Source organism: Centropristis striata, chromosome 21 (genome assembly GCF_030273125.1).
Source record: "Centropristis striata isolate RG_2023a ecotype Rhode Island chromosome 21, C.striata_1.0, whole genome shotgun sequence".
Classification (NCBI taxonomy): Eukaryota; Metazoa; Chordata; class Actinopteri; order Perciformes; family Serranidae; genus Centropristis; species Centropristis striata.
The window spans coordinates 9383582-9405928 of record NC_081537.1 but is presented as its reverse complement, the minus strand read 5'-3'; the positions used below and the strand labels follow the sequence as shown (position 1 = coordinate 9405928).

At 36.5% G+C, this 22347-nt stretch overlaps 2 protein-coding genes across 2 annotated transcripts in view; one reads left to right on the top strand and one right to left on the bottom strand.

Moving 5' to 3' along the window:
- baiap2l1a (BAR/IMD domain containing adaptor protein 2 like 1a) overlaps nucleotides 1-11273 on the bottom strand; it is a 29629-nt gene extending 18356 nt beyond the window's left edge. Inside the window, exons 1-3 of the mRNA XM_059324728.1 lie at nucleotides 11067-11273; nucleotides 9108-9183; nucleotides 8938-9024 (exon numbers count right to left, since the gene is read on the bottom strand). Of these exons, the coding sequence (XP_059180711.1) occupies nucleotides 8938-9024; nucleotides 9108-9183; nucleotides 11067-11117 (214 nt within the window). The 5' untranslated portion in view covers nucleotides 11118-11273. The remainder of the gene's footprint in view (nucleotides 1-8937; nucleotides 9025-9107; nucleotides 9184-11066) is intronic.
- Nucleotides 11274-15180: 3907 nt separating this feature from the next.
- tmem130 (transmembrane protein 130) lies at nucleotides 15181-22079 on the top strand. Its single transcript, XM_059325148.1, has 8 exons — nucleotides 15181-15188; nucleotides 15266-15339; nucleotides 15417-15588; nucleotides 15671-15816; nucleotides 16519-16603; nucleotides 16701-16903; nucleotides 21077-21183; nucleotides 21939-22079. The coding sequence occupies exons 1-8, from the start codon at nucleotides 15181-15183 to the stop codon at nucleotides 22077-22079; spliced, it is 936 nt and encodes a 311-aa protein (XP_059181131.1).
- Nucleotides 22080-22347: the final 268 nt, after the last annotated feature.

Below are 22347 nucleotides of genomic sequence, written 5' to 3'. Positions count from 1 at the left end.
AAAAGATCCCCGTGGAAAACTACACCATATCCATGATTCACTCCCATGACTTATGATTCATTATTATTTAAATATGCTCAAATATTGATTCAGAAACTGTATTTCGCAACTGGGTAAAATTAACTTTTGTAGCTTGGTAGTTTGTCACAATTAAGGCTGAAAATGTGTAAAAATTATTATTATTGGTAAAAAGGAATTTATTTTAGTGATGTAATAGCTATGTTGGTAATTCACAAAGTAGTGCAGTTAGCATAATTTGAATGTGTTCTTTGCGAGCTGCCTGTTTTACAAGACCGCAGATAGGACGTGGAGCAACGCCTTCCACATTCCCAACAGGTGAAGCCATTTATGAGCTGGGAGTGCCCTATGCCAACCCCTGCCTATTTGACGTTAGATAAGGTGGCTGAAGTCGGCAGAGCAAACAGTTGTGGCTGACCTGTTGGCACCTTTCCTTTAGACTCGCCTTTATTTCACTACTTAATCTAACTGGCAGCTCTTCCTCGATTGCATTTACTCCCCACTCTATAAAAGCAACTGAGTTAGAGCTGAACTTGGCAGTGGCCGTTGGTCATCGCCTTGTGGAAACATTTCCTCACATAGATGCATCACTGAGCTTGTCCACGCAGATGTGTGTGATGAAATGCGGCCACCCCCTATGTGACTCAGGATCGAATGGTATCTCAATTATAGACATTCCAGTGCGCAGGGAGAGACGCTGTTTGGAGGTTGCCATAGATGATCCGCTCCCTTTCTGTTATCATAATGATGTCACTGTGATCAATGCTGAGTCCACAGAAGTGGAAACACATGGGGAGGTAACTGTGGTTAAACTCCACCTGGACTCAGATCTTAGTAATTCTTCTGTCATCTGTAGTGGGGTAAAATAATATCCTGTGATCTGCTGGGAAAATCACTATCATCGTAAAAACATCAACAGTAGCCTAGTGATACAAAAGGATTATATATATATATATATATATATATATATATATACACAGTACAGGCCAAAAGTTTGGACACACCTTCTTATTCAATGCGTTTCTTTTATTTTCATGACTATTTACATTGTAGATTCATCAAAACTATTAATGAACACATGTGGAATTATATACTTAACAAAAAAGTGTGAAATAACTGAAAACATGTCTTATATTCTAGTAAGCAAAGGGTGGTTACTTTGAGGAATCTAAAATACAAGACATGTTTTCAGTTATTTCACACTTTTTTTGTTAAGTACATAATTCCATATGTGTTCATTCATAGTTTTGATGCCTTCAGTGAGAATTTACAATGTAAATAGTCATGGAAAAAGAAGAAAACGCATTGAATGAGAAGGTGTGTGTCCAAACTTTTGGCCTGTACTGTATATGATATATACATTTCTCGATCGTTTTGCTGGTATTTATTGTCATATCACCCAGCCCTATTTCAACTCATAAAAATCATATAACATTTTTATTATATAAACAACCAACAAACTGTGCATAGATCATGATACGACCGAAAGCTCAATTTTCAAATTTGAATCTATTTCATCCACTTATCCAGAACCGGGTCGCGGGGGCAGCAGGCTAAGCGAAGTATTCCAGACTTCCCTCTGCTAAGCTACAACATCCAGTTCTTCCTGGGGGACCCCCAAGGCGTTCCAGGCTGTAGAGATATAATCCCTATAGCGCGTTCAGGGTCTTCCTCAGGTCCTCTGACCAGTTGGACGTGCCCAGAACACCTCTAAGTAGTGGCGCCGGAAGAAACTCTCACCAGATGCCCGAACCACTTCAGCTGGCTCCTTTCGGTGCAAAGGAGCAGCGGCTCTACTCCGAGCTCCCTCCGGATGTCTGAGCTCCTCCCCCTATCTCTAAGGCTGAGCCCAGCCACCCTACGGAGGAAACTTAGTTCAACCGCTATCGTGCTATCAGTTATTGGAATAATTGCCAACTGAATATACGTGAACTGAATAGTAAAGTATCTTTTAATTATTACTTGAGAATGCACTATTTAAATTTGTGAGTAGTGAATTAACATATTTACTGTATGAAAGTGAGAATTAATGTAATAGATATGAATGTAATAACTTTTTCGGAATGATTTCTGATGACGTATATAATAATGTCTACAATGTTTAATTGTTAAGTGATTTTTGTTTTGTCTTGTGGACCACAGGAAGACTAGCTCCTCCCACTTTTGGTGACAGCTAATAGGGATCTTTTTAACAATAAACAATAAACCGCTTGTATCTCGTGCTTTCGTTCACTACCCAAAACTCATGACCATAGGTGAGGGTTGGAACATAGATGGACTGGTAAATCGAGAGCTTCGAGTTTAATGACAATTAATCAGCTAATCATTTTATTATTCCATTATAAATGTATGTGATTAGAGCACTTTAGATAACACCCTGCAGTCATGATTACCAATCAAATATGCCACCTTGAATATGGATCATCAGTTTATTATACTAATGATGTATAAAAATGACCTTTTATGGTTTGTATTCATTTATTATTGTTTAGTAATTTGAGAACCTGCTACCATTCAGCATGTCTACTCTGTTTGCTGCAGATCAATTGATGCGACAGCTTCCTTAACATAGAGCAATGACCTGTCATCACACACAACACATACCATCATTTATCACTAGAAAAAAACATAGAAGTAAAAACAGCCCAGAGTGTCCACAATAAATCTCTTTTTACTTGATCCAAAAACAGAGCTCAAATCAGGTTTCAAATAACCTTAAAAACTGCATACAGCGTCATGTGTTCTTTATGTGAAGAAAAAAGGGTTTATAGAGAGTGATTTTCTCTAAATACTGGTTGAAATCTATAATAGATGATAAACGACTTCTGATGCAGAGCGAGCGAAGGAGGGTGCAAAAAGAATCATGGGCTATTTTTGTGAAAGGACTGAAGTGTGACGGGGTTTTAGATGCTCCAACGTCACGGTTTATTGAGCGGTAAGTGAGTCTCTGGTCTCGTTAGAGGTCCCTTGGAGGAAACTCCTAGTGTACTGGGGACTCTTTATTTAATGGTGGATGCAGAAGGAGGGTGAGGTCTTGTATCATTTTGAAGCAATCTCCACCCTCCTCTTTTTTATTTGTTTTCAACGGTCTACGTCTTGTTTGGGAAAACAATCTGTGACTGTGTGATATTTTAGTGGCCCAGATACATTTATGCCATATGGTCCAGCTAATTGTCCTTAGCAACTGCCCATACTTATCTCACGAGCAGCAGAGCTGCACTTATTAGGTTTTAAATTCTTAGTTAAACAATTTTGGAAATAGGTACTTCTTTCTTTTACTGCTGAGAGTTAGACAATAAGATTCATACCACTTTTATGCCTGTATGCTACGTATGTGGCTGGAGCCACATTTTTTTTAAATGCACAGAAATGATTCATCTCATTAATTTGAACATTTTTAAACACAACTGGCCAGAAGTGAGCCCAATTGTCTATATAAGACAGCATATTTTTAACTGCGTTATTCATGATGGAGTCTTGCATTGTTACTAAACAAGATGCTTTGCAAATTTTCAACCGGCGTTGTGTCATTGCAGTGTTGCTAGTATATGCAAATGAACAACGTTTGGCCAGCACCCAGAGCTTGCTGCTCATTTCGCCGAATGACACGTTTCGCAGACTTTTTCTGGCAACTGAGTGGAAAGTTCCAGGTGCTGGCAACATGGATGTTTGCCAGATAATATTCATCTTTATATACTACCCACACTGCAATAACACAAAGCCATTTGAAAAACTCAGCAAAGTTTTCCCTTTTACTGTGAGGGGTCAAGTTAATACCCACCTTTGCAAAGAAACTTTCATAAGTTTTTAAACTTTGAGCCTGGAGAAATAAGTCTGCTCCAGTTGTTCTCAGCCATAAAACACAATGCAATCAATTTATGGTTCCCTGATGCTTTTTGGTGATGTTGTGTCTGTAATGAAAGATAAATCGGCCATCATGTACTGATAACCCAGGTAATGGTGTGTGACATGTGAGCAAAACAGACCCATGAAAGAACTCTAAGCCAGATGTTTAAATGGTCAAAAAACCTAAACCATAACAACCTCCCATGAGAAAAAAAAATCTCCTCTTAAAAGCAGAAACCTGTTGCAGAAGCTATCGGCAAGAAACACTCAGTGGTCTCTCCATTCTGAATCCTCATCCTCTGGAGAGAGAAAAAATGCTCTGGCTGACATTATCATTTTTCTCATGCTGACAGCGTACTTCAATATTTAAAAAAAAAACAATTTCGACTGAGGCATAACAACAGTGCAGAGAAAAGGTGGAAGGGGTGGGGATGGTGCTATTCTTTCTCTTGTAACATTTTCAGTCCCTCAATACCTGCTGCTTTTCAGAGTGGAATGGCAACTCCCTGTGGAGTCCAGTCATGGCCTAATGCACAGGAAGTTTCTAATTGTACACCCACTGAAAACTATGACTTTTAAATAGACAGGGTGATATTTGGCACACCAGTTATGCTGTCATAGCACTGTACTGTAGACAGAGAGCAAAAAAATGAAGTCTATTTACTGATGTCAAGCTATATGATGTGTACATTTACATTTGAAACTAGTAGCCTAGCTTTAAAGTGACATCAAACGTTTGCTGAACAGTGGCTACTAGGTGCCTCAAAAACTAACGGCACATTCAAATTTTCACATTCAAAGTGATAGTTTGCTAAAAGGCAGCAGAACAGTTTCACAAGTAGAGATTAAGTCAGTTAACTGGCTCAATAACACCAGTTATACATCAATATCTTCCTTATGTTAGCTTACAATAGCTACCATTAGCTGCAGGTTACACAGCAATGTATGTTAGCTCAAATTAGCCACCATTAGCTGCTGGTTGTACAAGAATTATGTTAACTTACATTAGCCATCATTAGTAATTGGTCACAACAACATACACAAGTTACCATTAGCCACCATTATTGGTCATACAACAATATACACAAGCTAACATTAGCCACCATTAGCTATTGCCTAACAAACAATATTGGCAAATTGGCAAGTGCTGGATATTTAGATTGAATTTTTCATTTGTAACAGAAGTATTGTGCTATATTTCATCTTTAAAAAGTTTAATATTATCTATTTAAGAATAAGATTTACAATAAGATTATTATTATTATTTAAAGTAGAACATGGAAAAAACGTCAGAGCCGAGTCTGGTTTTTATCAGACATTCTGCAAGCTGATGAAGTGCCAATTTTCTTGGGTCAAGATCAACCAGCACAGTAGCCTATAGGTTTTCATTCCTCTGTCTGAAAAGTTGTAATGACCAAGTCTTTCCTTTTTTCTTGTACACTTTTACCTTTAGTATGTCATATATTTGAAAGAGAAAATGTGGACAAACTGTCCCTGACAAAGAGCAGTGTGGTATGAAGCAAAAGCCTCAGGTAACTTTCTGCAAATACCTGCCAACCACAGTGACGCAAGTGCTTTTTACACCACACCATTTACTGAGGGTGGAAAAAAAAACAAGCTATCACTTCAGAGAAAAAAGTCCTTACAGGTGTCTGCAGCAGAGATCCAGTCATAACACAGTATTGCAAATAGTCTGTCATTCTTGACGGTGTTGGTGTTTAAAGGAAATTATTCTCAAATCTTGGATTTTTCTGCCTACCTCAAGCATCCTACAGTCAGAGAGAGTTAGAGGCACTAATAAGCAACTGTAAATCCTCTAGAAGTATTTTTACAAGGAAGGAAGAGAGAAAGCTTTCTCTAAGTCTGTACATTCTGACACATCTATCATTGTTTAACTTTGTTTTATGTCTTTTGTATATTACATACAGCTCCAATTAAAAAAAAGAAGTAAATATTTGTCTATTTCCATACTGTTTGAGCCTCCCCAGGCCCCCAAAGACAGACAGCAAAGACAGGCGGTGGGGCTTTGGTGCAGCAGATGGAGGGACAGGGGGATGAGGAGGATCTGTGGTGGGAAGACAGTCTCTTCTGTCCTACTATTTGTTTAGCGTGTTTGCTACTCTGCTCGCTGCAATGTGTGAGAGAGCTCACACTGTCTCGCTGCTGTCCATTCCAGGCAGTCAAGGAATGACTTCATGTGCCTTTTTACTAAAGGCATTTGAATGTTGGGAGGGATCTTATTATTGGGGCCAAATAATCACTTCAGTCCCTGTCTGCTGCAATCAACATAAAAGCTGCTTTCCCGATGTTCAAAAGTAAAGATGGTGGAGCATCTAGTGTGGCATTTGTGACGTTGTTTCACCTTTGTGTTTGGTATGCAGTGAAAATGTCACCGGCCAACCGTGTAACATGAACATATCATTTAATGAAGCGATGATGTATTTGGATGGTTAACTGACAGGTGTGGCCCGACAAACTCGACCAACACGGTCTAATAGCTTCTCCATAGTATGGAGATGGTTACACTAATTTGCAGGTAGAGAGGTTTTATATTTGGCCTCTTCAGTCAGTTTCATAATGAGATAAGAAACCTACAACAATGTCCCTAGAACGGCGTTATGGTTTATTGTTATTGTTTCATTTTCAGACATGAGCACTGACTGTCGTGGTATATAACTTCCTTATTACTTTATTTTTAATTTTCATGACAGACAGGTCTAATCTTCCAGCTGTTAAAATCACCTCACCTCGTCTGATATGTCATGACTTATAGCAACGCAAATGCCATATAAAACAAGAGAACTCAGTGAATATGTGATATTCAGCGTGGTCACAATTTTCTTGAAAAAGACTGAGGACTAAATGACAGAGCATTAATTCTCCATTTTCACTGCCCTGCTCTGATTCCCAGCCTGTCACATCAACCTAAGCTTACTTGAGGCCAACTTGTTAACCCGTTTATGAAAGAGTGACACAGCAGAATACAAAAACAACTTGATGAAACCTAATAGCACATAATTACAACTCTTCGACAAAGTAGGTCAGCTCCAAATTTTACCACTAATAGAATAATTGGAGATAAGCCACGGGATGGCGGAAAAACAACCTGTACAAGCTTGATGGCCGCCTCAGAGGAAGCACTTCAATCAGAGCGAGCGTTAGAGAGCAGACAGTAATGAATATCTGCTGCTACTGTGCCAAAAGGGTTCAATCAATGATATTTCCAGATGTTTGCATAATTGACTCACATTTGGGATGCATGCAGGCAAAATGTCACCATGATGAATTTACATAGGGACAGGATTCTGGTGGTATCCAGATCTCATTATTTGTCAAGATTTTTGGGTGAAACAACGGTGGTGATGTAACTGAAAAAGTCTCTTTAATCATTTCATGGTGACTTTAATGAATCAGATTTACATTTTGGGAAATACAATTAATACACACTTTCTTGCCAAGAGATAGATCAGAAGATTGAAACCACTCTTGTGGAGAATAAACATATTAGATAAAAGGTGCAAATTAGGGAGCTGTAGAGGGGATGGGAGGTAGATTTTGTTGCTTTCAAAGAGATCCTTAGCCCTTTTCATACTGCATTTCTGCAAAAGTGCCGTAAGGAGCCATGCCATCATTTTGCCTTCGAACATTCATACTGATTCCACAACGGCGTAATATTGACGTCCATTCACATTGCAATCCGGCCATCACGAAACAAAGTGGGAGGAGACTTTAGTGCCGTGTATCAGAGCAGCTGCAGTATGTGTACAATAAGTGATGGCAGCAGCAAGTGCATTCAAAACAATAATGGTTGAAGAGCTGCATGTTGTGCTGTTTTTTTGCAAATTTTCAAAAACAAACACATAGTCTGTCTATGCTAAGTGATAGTTTGCTAAAAGGCGGCAGAACAGTTTCACAAGTAGAGATTAAGTCAGTTAACTGGCTCAATAACGCCAGTTATACATCAATATCTTCCTTATGTTAGCTTACAATAGCTACCATTAGCTGCAGGTTACACAGCAATGTATGTTAGCTCAAATTAGCCACCATTAGCTGCTGGTTGTATAAGAATTATGTTAACTTACATTAGCCATCATTAGCTATTGGTCACAACAACATACACAAGTTACCATTAGCCACCATTATTGGTCATACAACAATATACACAAGCTAACATTAGCCACCATTAGCTATTGCCTAACAAACAATATTGGCAAATTGGCAAGTGCTGGAGTGTATGGATATTTAGATTGAATTTTTCATGTTGTGCTGTTTCTCGCTGTAGAGAGTCTACATACTCAAGCAGAGTTTTTCTGCATTTTGCTGAACATTTGATTTTGGTTTGATTACAGTCGGACTCAAGTGAGAGGTGTGTTTCTGATGGCATGGCCCACTTCCTTTCTTATCAACCCAGTGTTCGCACAATTAACGCACATCATATAGTTTCTGTTCTGCTGGCTCCACTGGTTCACATTGATCTCGCCAATTTAACGCATCAATTACTATCTCGGAAGGCGGTACGAAGCCGGGATCACTAGGTCCTTCCATTACGCCTCTGGTACGTTCAGTTTTAAGGCGAAACATTGCAGAGGCGTAATATTGTGGCTTGAAACGGCAGTCTGAAAGGAGCTTTAGTGTTAAAAATGACTGCAGTCATCTGGTCCAAGTCACAAGCAAGTTCCAAGTCATTTTGTCTTGGACAAGTCAAGTCAAGTCCCTAGTTAAGGCAAGTCAAGTCTCAACATAAAACATTATCGTTATCAAACTGATAATGGCCATGTCATGCAGAATTAAAGAAATGTGAACAATTTTTTGTGTTTCAATGTATCCATGGTTTGTAGAACCATAATGTTACCAATTCTTTGATTAGACTGATTGGTAGTAATTGTTATAATCAGCTACTGTTCGCTAGTTACGCATTCAGCCAGAACAAATTGTATCCTTTAAGCACATTGCAACAGAAATAACGGTGATGAATCATTATCTTCTTCAAGCTCTGGCTTCTACACAGAGACACTGGAACTAGATATCTCACTGACAGTAGGTGGATTTAACCTGGACTCGCATGAAACTCACCAAGCTCTCTGGAGACTGGAGACACAAGAGCGTTCTCTCCGAACTTTGAGACTGCGTCAAAATAGGTCCTCCCAGCAAGAGTCATCGCTGCACGGGGAGACAGATACAGTTATTGGTCGGGAAACTTGCTTTTGCTTCCTTTTGTGTTCGGATGAAACTTTATGGTTTACCTGTGACTGATTTCTCATAGCCCTTCCCGAGGTTGACCAAGCTCCTCAGGCCTGGGTTGAAATTATCCATCACATTCTGGGGAAAAAGAGCAGAGATTAAAGGTTGTGCAGAAAAGGAACAACTCCTTCATTCCTGATTTATTGATACTGTTTCACACTGTTTCATTTTCTCTCACAAACAATTTTCTTAAATAACAATAAAAAACTGCAAAGAATAATAAAGTCATGAGGCTATTTTTGTTGGAGTGGGTGGGGAAGAAAAATACATTAAAAAAACAAGTGCAAGTGTTTGTGCTGTTGCTCTATAAATATCACCATGTGAGAACAATAAAACTTTCAATCTTTAACTTGACCCCTCACGTATGCTTTACAACTCCCTCAAAAGAGCGAAGTCCCACACAAAGTTGCAGCTATTTGCGGCACAGACCTCATCACTCTCCCCTCTCACCCCCAGCCCCCTTCCCTCTCTCTCTCTCTCTCTCTTTCTCTCTCTCTCTCTATTGAAATGCCTCAACAATCAAGTCCTGTTCACCTCCCTGTCTCTATTCCCCTGGCACGCCCTCAATGGAACAATGAAGGGGCAGGTATGACTTTACATGAAGAACAGAGCAGAGGAGGAGAGAAAAAAAGGAAACAAGTTCCTTGTTTTTCTTCTCTCTCTCTCTCTCTCTCTCTCTTTCTTTCAAACACACACACAAAGATACACAAAATACTCAAACACTTTGTATTGCAAATTCAGCAAGGACATTCCCCTGAAGTATATATATGATTACATAAATATATATATATATATATATATATATATATATATATATATATATATATATATATATATATATATATACAATGCTAATTCTTCTATTTAATTTAAACTTTATCAGTGCCCCAAACCATTAAATAACTTTTTAACCCCCACTCATCTGCTTATCACATGTGAGGGGCTGCAGTGTTAACTTGATTAGGTTAATCTAAGCTGGCTAATCAAGATTAATCCCATGATCAAATGACAATTGATCAAAACACTTTGTCCACTGACAAGCTAGAGGAGGGTGAAACTTCTGTCTTACTCAGGCAAAGTGGGATTTGTGATCTTTTCTTGTTGTTGGACTTAAAAAGCTCTTATTATTAAAGCCTGACCAATATATAGGTTGACCAACATTATCCGCCAATATTTGTCTATTAATTGCATATTGGTATAGATCTATATTGGCTTATTGTCTGATGTGTGCTGTTTTGAAAACTTTTTTTACATAATAGGCAATGATGAAAACAGTACTTGAGGTGATTAGAAATGGTGCTAGCTCGCTTTGTTTTATTTAAATGTATTCTTTATTTAAATGGTCAGCAATTGCAACTGAATATGTAGTACTGATGTTTATTTAGCTATTTATATTATTTTATTTATTCTTTATTTTTTTCAGTTTTCATTTCTAGAATTGGTTGATAATGTAATACACTATGTTCATATGTATAATAATGAATAATCATGTAAAATATCATATTGTTTAAGAAAGCAGCCTTCTGAGTAATTCACATAGAAAAGTTCTATTTTCATTACAGTTAAGAAATTCACTATATCTGCCTTCACAGAAGTTTTCTATGTTTTTCCACTGAATAGGTGCTGGTATGTGTGTAAAGTCATTTCCCCTATAAGCAACAACAGAACGTTTCAGTTGCTCGATCAGATATGTTTTTACAGTGTGAAAGCAAAATAATGTGTCTTTAATACAACTGTTGATCAATTGGAAGACAGCTGGACCAACAAAATAAAAGCACAGAAATACTTAAACTGTCTCTAACAATTCATAGTAATGTTATTTCTGTGATTTGTGGCGACAGTTAAAATGCAACAAACCTATGAAAAGCTGATCCCTCTTATTATTGTTCACCACAAACCAGAGATAATATAAATATCAGTTATCGATTAGGCCTATTATTTCTGTATTTGTACTAACTTACCTTGTATGTACTTTCAGTAAGCTTGCTCACACCATCTGGAGCCCGAGACATGATGGCAGGTTGTTCTCAAGCCCAAAAACACAAAATAAAAAAACAAATAATAAAAATACAAATGGTGTTTCGTAATCCAGGTGTTAATAATAGATCCCACAGACGGTCCTGCTCCTTGTCTGCACCCTCACTCCTTGCATGTGGGCAGAGAGACGCTCAGCAGCCGGCGGCGGACTCACTGACTGACTGACTGACTGACTGGGGCACCGAGAGACTTCCTCGTGCGTTTACCGGCAGGGCGGAGGAGCGCGAGGGAGGGCGCCGTGACGTCACGATTAGTGTACTACAAATTAAAGTTATCGTGTGGTGAATTAATTAAGTTATGAGATAAAACGTCTCGACATGCCTGTTTATAAAAACATAAAAATAATAAGGAATGACTCATTTTGGCACTTCTGGTGTTCAGATGAAATGCTCCAGTTGGCCTTAAGAGGGCGCTGTAATATAAATGTTTATATAGGCTAGTAATGTAGTATATGCAGTGGTGGAGGTTGGACTGTATATCGTCACCCTGTTAAAATAATCGCCTTACTCATTTTTTCAAGTTTTGCAGGAAACACAAAAAACTTCACCAAAAGTGTAACACGTGACATTTGTTGATCATTTCACTTAGAAAGGATGTAACAAAGGATGGCTATTGGCATAGTTATGACACTGTGTGTAAATTATGTAACTTAAGAGAAATAAATGACTTAGGCAAATTTTTGAACATGCCTTTGTGATATGTGCAAGATATGGTAACACTTTATTTTGAAGTTGTCTACATAAGAGTCACACAAGCCTGTCAGAAACATGACATGACAAGTATCATGAGCATTAATGTTACTTCAAAGTGTCATTAATATTCATGACACATCCCATGTCATGTTTATGACACGCTCATGTCACTCTTATTTAGACACCTTCAAAATAAAGTGTTATCATATCTTGCTTAAGTCACAAAGGCATGTTCAAAAAATTGCCTAAGTCACATTTTATTTGGACTTAGGCATAATAAATCCACTTAAGTCACACACTTGACATAGGCCGTTATCTTAAAGGGGTAAAATCACATGATCTGAGGATGTAGGCGATTTTACCATAGGTGGCCGGCATCATAAGGAGATGATTTAGGCAAAAAAAAACAAAAAAAACAATTTTGACAAAAAGGCGATTATTTTAACAGTGTGACAATATGCAGTGGTGGAGGTTTGACTGTATATTCAGATCCTTTATTGAAGTAAAAGTAGCAAACTAGATGTACAAAATACTCAACACACAATACAATATATATAGGTTATATAATATAAGATTATATATTTCAAAATAAAAGTACTCATTATGCAGAATGCAACCTATCACCCTGTTATTTGTGCTCATATGATAGCAATTTTTAAATTGTATAACTGTTGGAAATGCAGACAGTTTTAATCATCTAAACTGTTGTTAAGTTGTTTATTTGAGAATTGAACAATATCATATTAACACAAGTGTTTTGTATGTATAATCCAAAGCTGTGAATTCACATACAATGCAAAGCACAATAACCTTAAAAATGGTTAGTTCGTGTCCATAATAAATTATTATAATAGAAAGTTTATTTTGGTCAACATGATTCATGATTTGCTGTGAGTCCATGGCCTGATGGGGGCAGTACACCCCCATCAATTTTAAAGCTGTAAGTGTATTATCACCAGCCTGCTTTTGCATCATTCATAAACATATTTTGTACATTTTTAAAGCACATGTATGTTTTTTTTTGCAAATACAGACTACCACTGCTTGTGCTGTCTTCACCTCATGGGGTGGAACTGGAATAATTTTCATATAATAAAGCATGAAGCCAGGCATTGTTGTGACACCAAAAATAGTCAGCAGTCCAATGCAGGAATGGTAGAAAACAATAACTTGATAATAACACTGGACTTTACTTACTTTACTTCAGGTTTGTATGTGTTATATAATAATAAATAAATGTTATAATATGTCCTGTGGATCAATTTATGCTCACTTCAAAGCCACCAGACTCCTTTGACAGAAACAATAGTTTTACCTCACAGGTCTTCCGCTGCCTCGATCAGTTAATTTGTTAATTCTGTGACTTGGGTGAACCCGAACTAGCCCTTTAACACCCAAGTTGAATACTGCATATTCACATTTATTCTGCACTGGAATTCTACTCCTTAATACATACTCCTTCTTTATACACTTTATTTTTTATTGTATTTTTATATTTTATTGCTTGAAGTATGCCTAGGTTGTTCTTATTTAATTGTGTTGTTATTGTGTCTGTGTGTAATGCTGCTGCTACACTGTAATTTCCCAGCTTGGGATAAATAAAGTATATCTATCTATCTATCTATCTATCTATCTATCTATCTATCTATCTATCTATCTATCTATCTATCTATCTATCTATCTATCTATCTATCTATCCATCCATCCATCCATCCATCCATCCATCCATCCATCCATCCATCCATCTATCATCTATCTATCTATCTATCTATCTATCTATCTATCTATCTATCTATCTATCTATGTAGACTGTCATCTACTGCATACGCTGACTATTGATAATTACCTCATACAACCCCACTATAATCAATCTGAACTGTCCCTTTAATGTGGACCGATCATGAGGTTAGCATCAGCTTTGATAGTGATCTAGCATATCAGATCCTCTGAGACCTCAAGAATAATGCAAGACCCATGTCATTTTAGCTAATAGTGTAATTTGCTAAAACTTTTTTTTTCCCACAATATTTTTATTTTATATTTTATTATTTAACACTTTGACATACAGCTTTTACATTCATGTATCGTCATTCAACTTCCATATTTTAAGATAGCTGAATTTACATAGACAGAAAAATAAAAACAAACAAAACATAACACTTCGAACAGGTATGCTCCTCCTGTTAAAGAAAATGGTAATCTTTATACAATTGAGTATCGTTTGTAATTGGTGTGAATTAAAACACATATATAGAAAAGGCTAAAACATATTTTACAATAAATCTGCAATTATTTAATTGACCATAAACCATAACAAACGGGGCCCCAGGGCAGTTGTGTATTTCATGTTTCATGCAAGCATAGCAGACAAAACTCCCTGCTCAGTTTTTAATGATGAGTTTTCTTTTGGCTGTAATGATATGTACAATTGTGTCTTTTTTCCTTAACTGTGTATGCAAGAGAAAAAAAAAAGAGGGAACTGGGCTGACTTTAATGATCAAATCTGAATCTGAAGGTACTTGTACTTTACTTGAGTATTTTCATTTTATGTAACTTTATACTTCTACTCCACTGCATTTTGGAGGCAAGTATTGTACTTTTTACTCCACTACATTGAGCTGCCAGCTTTAGGTACTTTTCAGGTCAAGATTTAACATAAAAACATAGTAAATTTAATTTTAATTAAACCTCATAACAGTATAATAAGTAGTTGAAGCCCTACCTTGAGAAAATCAAAAATCTGAGTGAGGACATTGTGCATAAAGAGTACTTTTGCTTTTAATACTTTAAGTAAATTTTGATTCTGATACTTAAGTACATTTTGAATGCAGGACTTGTACTTGTAGTGTAGTAATTTCACAATGTGATATTAGTACTTTTACTAAGTAAGAGATCCAAATACTTTTTCCACCACTGAATTTAAGTCAAGCAGAAATGTTATTAATGTATGAATAGTCCCGGTTACTTTGAATAACCCGCTTTTTGGGTAATTCTTGAGTTGTTAGCACCACCATGTGGATATCAATATACCTCCACCACCTTTGTGAACGTACAGTAGGTGTTATTTTTGTCTGTCTTTGTTTTTTTTTCTGAGTAAATAAAACTTCAACCACATGTTACACACATCACTGTCAGGAATGTGACCCAGGCCAGAGCCTCCAACTCAAAAGCTAATTGTTGTTCCAGAGCCACATGATCGTAACGCATGGTGACAATTTCAAGCCTTTACAGCTCTTATGTGCATGTTCTGAATCTCACAGCCAGTCTCCTCCGATGTCCAACCACACCGCTTTCAGGATTAACTTTATTTCTACTTGAGGTCCTCCTGTGAGGGGCCCAGCAGACCATGGACAGGTAAGTTTAACATCTATTACATTTAAAATCTTTACATTCTCGACCCCTTTTTTAAATTGTTGGATGTTTGCTTGCAGAAACAATATTGCATGCATCCTGATGCTCCTTGTCTTGGGTGTGGCAGTGAGCACAGACCCTTTGACAGATCTGGGTATGTAATCCAGCATTTCTCTTTCTTTTTTCAAGCATCAGGGCCTCATAACTAAGAATATCCTTTCTTTTGAACAGAAAACATCGCTGGGAAGCTGGTTTTCTATCAAATGGATGGAAATGCCACCTATGTGAGGGACACAGGAGAGCTGGCTTCAGATGTCCCCACTGAGACCATGTTTGAACTCTTTGATCCCCAAAAGAATTTCAGCGAGGCAAAGTTCACCTATACGTGGGACTTAGGCAATGGGTACAAGGACTTTCCATATTTGAAATATAAACAAAGGTTTGGGATTCTTTTCTTTATATTATTATTACTTCTTTTGACACAGAGAGGTGATCCAAGGGACTGAGCCGGTTGTCCGCTATAATTATCCTAATTCTGGGAACTACACACTGCGGCTGAAAGTAGGAGTGAGTGTGACCAAATTTGACCCTCCAGTCACAGACATCTACTCCACGGATGTCCAAGTGCTCGGTTTGTAGTTTATATTTTAGTTTTTGATTTTACCACATTTCAATGCTTTATATCCAGCCTTAACAGTAATTCACTGAAAGTAAAGATGTAGTGTAAAAGGTTTATTTGACCAGAAATAATGACACTGAGTTTGCCTGCCTGAGATCTCCAGGCAGGTTGTACTGTATTTTTCTTTTCTCTTTTTTTCTTCTTCTATAAAACACTGAAAGGCCTCTAAATTTACAGATATTTTTTAAATGGTAGTTTTTTTATGCCTTTTTTATTTTATTTTTTACATAATATGTCTGTTTTCCCATTGTTAAAAGAACATTGAACAACAATAATGTACAGTTATTTAATTCCTTTCCACTATAAAATCTGCTCTGTATTTTTACTGTTTATTGCATGTCATTTTTGCTGTTTTTTTTAATAATGCAGATGACGAGGTGAGGTAATATTACATGTTCTAAGTGCTGTTTCAGCTAATATAAATTAAACATAGTTGAATGACGCAGGTAACCTCTTAAAAATCAGTAGAAATTCGCTCAAAATATTACATTTAAATTGCAAAATGATCTTATGTAACTGTCACAAGATGTTCAGGGCTAAATTACTGTCAAAATAGATTTATATAAAAGTATAGGCTGTAATTTTCAAGTTAAGTAAAGCTTAAACTAATCCTCGGAAGTGATGAAATGACTAATAACTGAAATTAATTTGTAGATGCCATTAAAAACATCGTGATGAAGGGCCCGTCAGATTATGAGGTGTCTCAGAATACCAGTTTGGCTTTTCATATTGATGGAAGGTAAGCTTTTATGATTAAATTATGTAATTACATTTAATATGTTTGACTGATACAGGTAAATCATTATGACCTCTCTCTCCTGTGTGTGTGTCTTTAGTCCTCCCATGTGGGTGTGCTGGCGTTTCCTGCCCAACTGTGTGCCCGACACGGCCGGAGGCTGCACGCCGACCATACTGTATGAAAACACCCTGCGCCTGAACCACACCTTCACCTCCACCGGCGTCCACTGCCTGGACATCAGCATCCGCAATGATGTCAGCAAGCTGCAGACCTCCTTCAGCATCAATGTCAAGAAAAACAGTGAGTGGTAACACACACACACACACACACACACACACACACACACACACACACATTCTTGTACTTCTATCTTTGTGAGGGCCCTCATTGGAATAGTGAATTTCCTTGCAAGGTTATAATAGTTTTGGATTTTTCATTAGATTTAGTTTTTACATTACATTACATGTCATTTAGCAGACGCTTTTGTCCAAAGCGACTTACAATAAGTGCATTCAACCTGATGGTACTAGACATAGACCATAGGAATCAAGTAAGTACATAACTTTAAGAGCTAACTGTCATTGCTAAAGGAGTGCTATATGTTAAAGAAGAAAAGAAGAGAAAAGAATAAGAGTTTTTTTTTTAATATATATATATCTGTTAGGTGACCATGACTTAACCGAGGTATTGTTGGAAGAGATAGTTTTAATTTTGTTGTGAATTTTTGTTTTCAAATTCAGTTAGTTTAGTTTTTAGAGTGAGTTTGCTAGTTTTGGTTTAGTATTTATTTTTTTGAAATGCTTTAGTTTTAGTTTAGTTTTTATTAGTTTTAATGTTAGTTTTAATTTTTTGTAATGGGGTATTTGTTGGGTGGGAGATTAAAAGAGGTCACAGTAAATTTTGCCTTTATTTCCTTTGCCTTATCCATTTTCATTATGTTTGAAAAAAGTTTATAAAGACGAAAACGAAGGACATTTTCACTATAATTTTAGTTTGTTTTGTAACCACACAATACAGTTTCAGTTAAGTATCATTACCATGTAACCTTTAACCCTTAAAACAAAGTCTGAAATCTCAAAAAAAACTTTAAAGAAGTGAGGACCCGCAGAAATGTCCTCACTTTGCAAAAATGTCCTCACTCTGTTGGTTAAAAATGTGTTCTGGTCCTCACTATGTAGGAAGTTCAAGAACACATATACACAACCACAGATTCCTGCAGGCCAGAGGGGCTGTTTTCCATAATAAAAGATGGAAGGAGAGACAGGAAGACAGAAACTAAGGTGGATATCACCAGGAGAAGGGACATCCCATTCAAGGAACTCATTATCTTGTACTTTTGTTATTTATTATTTTACTGTGATCCCCTTTATCCTACCCTCCTAATGAAACCTTGATCACAACTCTCACCCTGAGAGATGCTAAGTCAAGAAGTTGTCAAGTTCCAGGACTCCCCATTGGTCAAAAAGTCTCCAGCTACTCCTCTACAGATTATACTATACTGTACTTTGAATAGTTTTACTTGACAGGACTTAACAGGATACAAGAGTAATGCCTCAAGACACCAGCAAACAAGACATTAAAGAACACCAGAGAAAATTCCATGCTGCCATTTGGAATCCAAAACTTTTCACCTAAATTTTGTAGATTTCTGCAAGAATTTCAGTTTTGCCGATTGGATGGGTACCACAACTGTTGTGGAAATTGCTCAGAAACACCCTTATTATCAGTATAGTAATGAAAGCCAGATACCCTCTGAATACTCTATAGGTCTCTAGTTTGTGGTTGTAAAGGTGAATGAGGCTATGGGCTATAGGGACGAAAATCATCACACATTTCCAGTGATACCCAATTTATGCATAACAAGACTGTTTAGCAACCCCGGTATGCAGAAATATTTGAATAAAACAGGCAAGAATAGCACATTTCCTGTATAATAAAGGAAATAAAACTTTTTGCCCCAAACTGCATGGGATTAGTATAAAGTGGGTATATCTATAATGAGGAAACTCAAAGAAACTACCCAAAGAAAACCATTTTCATTCAGACATCTTGCGGTCAAAGGTCAAAAGACAGCTTTGAAGAAGGCCAAAGTCAATACTTCCCTCACTAAAACTTTGGAGAGTCTCATGGTGAAATCAATAAGATGAAAGCATGAATAAGAGCAAGCTGTCACTTGTATGTAGGACCTAGAGAACCTTGCAGATTTTTAAAAAAAGTGATTCATTAATTGATGATTACCCAAAAATCAATGACTTTTTACAGTTCATAAAATATCACTTGGTGCATTCATACAATTCATTATTTCTCATTTTCCTTTTGATGGTCTCCCACAGTAATAAATAGAGGAGCTGTGTTGTGTCATGAGGTGTTTCAGATAAAACTTACCATGTGCTGTTTAGCTGTGTTAGTTCCACAGTTATGTGAACAGTAAAAGTGGAGGAATCCAGGAACAGAGTGATCTGACTGCTCAGCACATGTCTGCTGTGTTCAATCGATTCGCATCTGATGTGATCCAACTGAAACTCATAATAACCCATTATTAGTGTCTGCTTATTATTAGCTGGTCAACAAGGAAACGGGGACTGGGTTTATATAATTAGACCTCTGTTGTATTTTAATAGGCAGCCTCTTACTGTGGTATGGTTACAAACTAAGCAAGGTATTTCTGTCGGGATAATTAAGTGTGGCTAATGTGCTCATAGGATTTATCCTTCCATCCATGTTCTGCATTTGTGCTAGCTGTTATCTAAACAGAGCTTCTACTGTGTGGTTAATAGGTGGAGAAGCAGCTGGATCAGATCACTGATCAAAGATAAGAAGCTGAATGAGACTTTAAAGACATATATATATATGTCTTTAAATATATACTCTATATATATACTCTGATGTTACTTTTCTGGGTAACGCTTTATAATAAGGTCCTTAATAACCATTAATTAACAAGTAATAAGCCATTGTTCTCGCTTTAGATCCGGTAGTTGCAAAAAGCATAGTTAACTTATAGTTAACTTATAACAGATGAGCAATAAAGTATATTTTAATATCAATAAGCAAACAAAATAAGATTAATAAAGGCATGGCAAATACATAATGGGTGGGTCATGGGTGTTTGTAATGCCATTATTAACACAATATAAGCTTATAAACACACAATAATGTTAATAAGCATCTTGTAAGGACTTACAAGGGCCTTATTACTTGTTAATTAATGGTTATTACAAGGACCTTAATATAAAGCGTTACCCTTTTCTGCATTAAATGTCTACAAGCAACTAGGTCTACAGGTAACACTTTACAATAACCAACATTTATAGATGGTAAAAAGACAATTTATAAATGGTAAACAGATAGTTTATTAAAGTTTAATCATAATTTATAAACCGTATATAAGCCATTTAGAATGGTAAATAGAAAATGTATTAATGTTGAATTATAATGTATAAATGCCAAATAGATGGTATATTAATTTAAGCTGATAGTTACTTTACCATTAACAAACAATTTCATAATAATTTTTTGTTTATTAATAGTTTTGCACTCATTATAACATTTTTAACACCAATGTTAAGTATGTAAATTAGTTCAAAATGATTCATATACCTTTAAGAAATTGTTTGAAAACATTTAAAGATTAAATATGTATAGCAATTTGTAAATGGTTAATAATTGATTTATAAACCATCTATAAACATCACTTAGATGGTTATTGTAAAGTGTTACCGGTCTACATTATATTTTTGTTGTATGCCTGTCAATTGTTGTCTGTTAGAAGCTATCTTTTTATCTAGTCACAGTTTTACAATACACATTTATAGGTCTTAGATGTTTTAACCTGACTTAGTCATCAGACATCAGACAGATCTTAAGTTACCTGAGAAACAAGCTGTGCAAACATTAGTTGGCCCTCTGCTCGCACATCCTCTTTCCACTAAACAGCATCTGCAAATCATAGATTTGAACATAAAACTGCTTTGTTCAGTGTTTTTACCAGTTTCAATCACTGAAACCTCCTGAACATCTGGATCGTAAGTTCTGGATCTGTTTTGGAGAGGAGGAGACCTCTGCAGATAATTTGACTCTGCAGATAATTTTACTCCTGGTAAAAACATCCTGAACTATGAACACTAAAGGGATTCTAACCTGGAGAAGCTGACTGCAATGACGGCATTGGTGTTGAAGACAACAACTCCCACGCTACTTCACAACATCAACAAACCCCATAGTGGCAGGAAATTACTGTACATGAGTTCTTTCACATGCACTGCAAACCTTACATGTAAAAGAACCAAAAATAAGTGTTCAATTAACATTATTGAAAGTAATATTTACAAAGTGACTTCTTGGTTGTTTATCTCTCATCATGATCGTCTCCTGAACTGAAATAGCCAGTTTTAAAAGGAACACCAAAACAAGAATTTTGTTTCACTTTGACTTTGACAAGTAACATTTTTCTTTTTTCTGTCTCACCTGTAGCTAACCCCCACATTTTCTTCATCCTGTCATGTGCCGCCATACTTGTGGCAACCTTCTCCTTCATCACAGTCATCGCCTGCCGCCCGCGTCATTACAACAGATCACAGGTGCAGAACTGTTGCAACATCTTAATGTGGCACTTAACATGGTATAAAGCATTGTCTTATATTTTAAGACAATTCTTTATTGCCCATGTTAGAGTTTATTTGTTTTTTAGTTTAACTGGGTTTTACTTGAACTGCATGCTATTTGCACTGCAGTAAATAGTCACAGATGTGTGCTTGTCTATATTAGCTCTAATAAATAGAATCCAAACCCCCATAAATAGCTTCAGTAATTGCACTTGAATGCAGCTTATGACCACAAGGAGGCTGTCTGTGCCCAGAAATAAATCAACACGTTGTGTGGCACAGAACCACTTACACATTTCTTTAATTTCTTCATGGTTTGTATTTGTCTGTATTTAATCTAAAATCAACTTAAAATACACATTTTGTCTGTACACTTTAATAAATTATTATGTAGTCATTTTATTTTACTTAATATATTTGATAAAATGTATTAAATATAAGTGCGTCCTTGATTTTGTGGCAGTTGTTTAAGTAACTTTAATATAATTATATATAAATTGTATATATATAATTTTGTGTATGTAATTCTAAATCAATAGAATTTTGAATGAATCCAAAACAATAGAATTAGTCTGTTTTTAATTGACAGGCATTTCCTGTTAAGTTGTTATTAACTCAACATGTAATGTAGTTAGATTTAATAAATAATATTGGGTGCAATCTGTTGCCTCATTTTTATTGAGTAGCTATTGTTTATCTTTTTTTACAGTGTATATATGTGTTTTTTGCAGATTGGTACTTCCAGTCACGCTTTATTCCTGAAGAACCAAGATTCTGAAGGTCAGGGCGCAATTCTTTTCAACTTCTCCAACGTGCAGAAGGAAGAGAAGGAGCCACTCCTCCTGCAGTTTGGGACTCAATATTCCTCTTAACCATCATACTGCTCCTCTGTCTGCTCCAGCATACTGTGGATACATGCACATGTAGGTATTCTGCAGAAGAAAATGCACTACACCATATTGCACTCCAGAATATATCTCATGTTGCAAATCACCATGTGTACATCTCAATCTATGTATGATCAGTGCACAGCATAAAGCCTGATATCATAATACATATAAATAAATCAGGTGTTATAAGCAGTGTCTGTATGTATTGAGGACTATGGTCTAAGCTGTGTTAATTAAATGGTGAGTCATT

Bases quoted from the DNA above. Each gene is read 5' to 3' on its own strand.
- tmem130 (XM_059325148.1), top strand. The intron at 15,817-16,518 runs GTTTGTAGTTTA...ATTAATTTGTAG, and splicing joins CACGGATGTCCAAGTGCTCG to ATGCCATTAAAAACATCGTG. The intron at 16,604-16,700 runs GTAAGCTTTTAT...GTGTGTCTTTAG, and splicing joins GCTTTTCATATTGATGGAAG to TCCTCCCATGTGGGTGTGCT.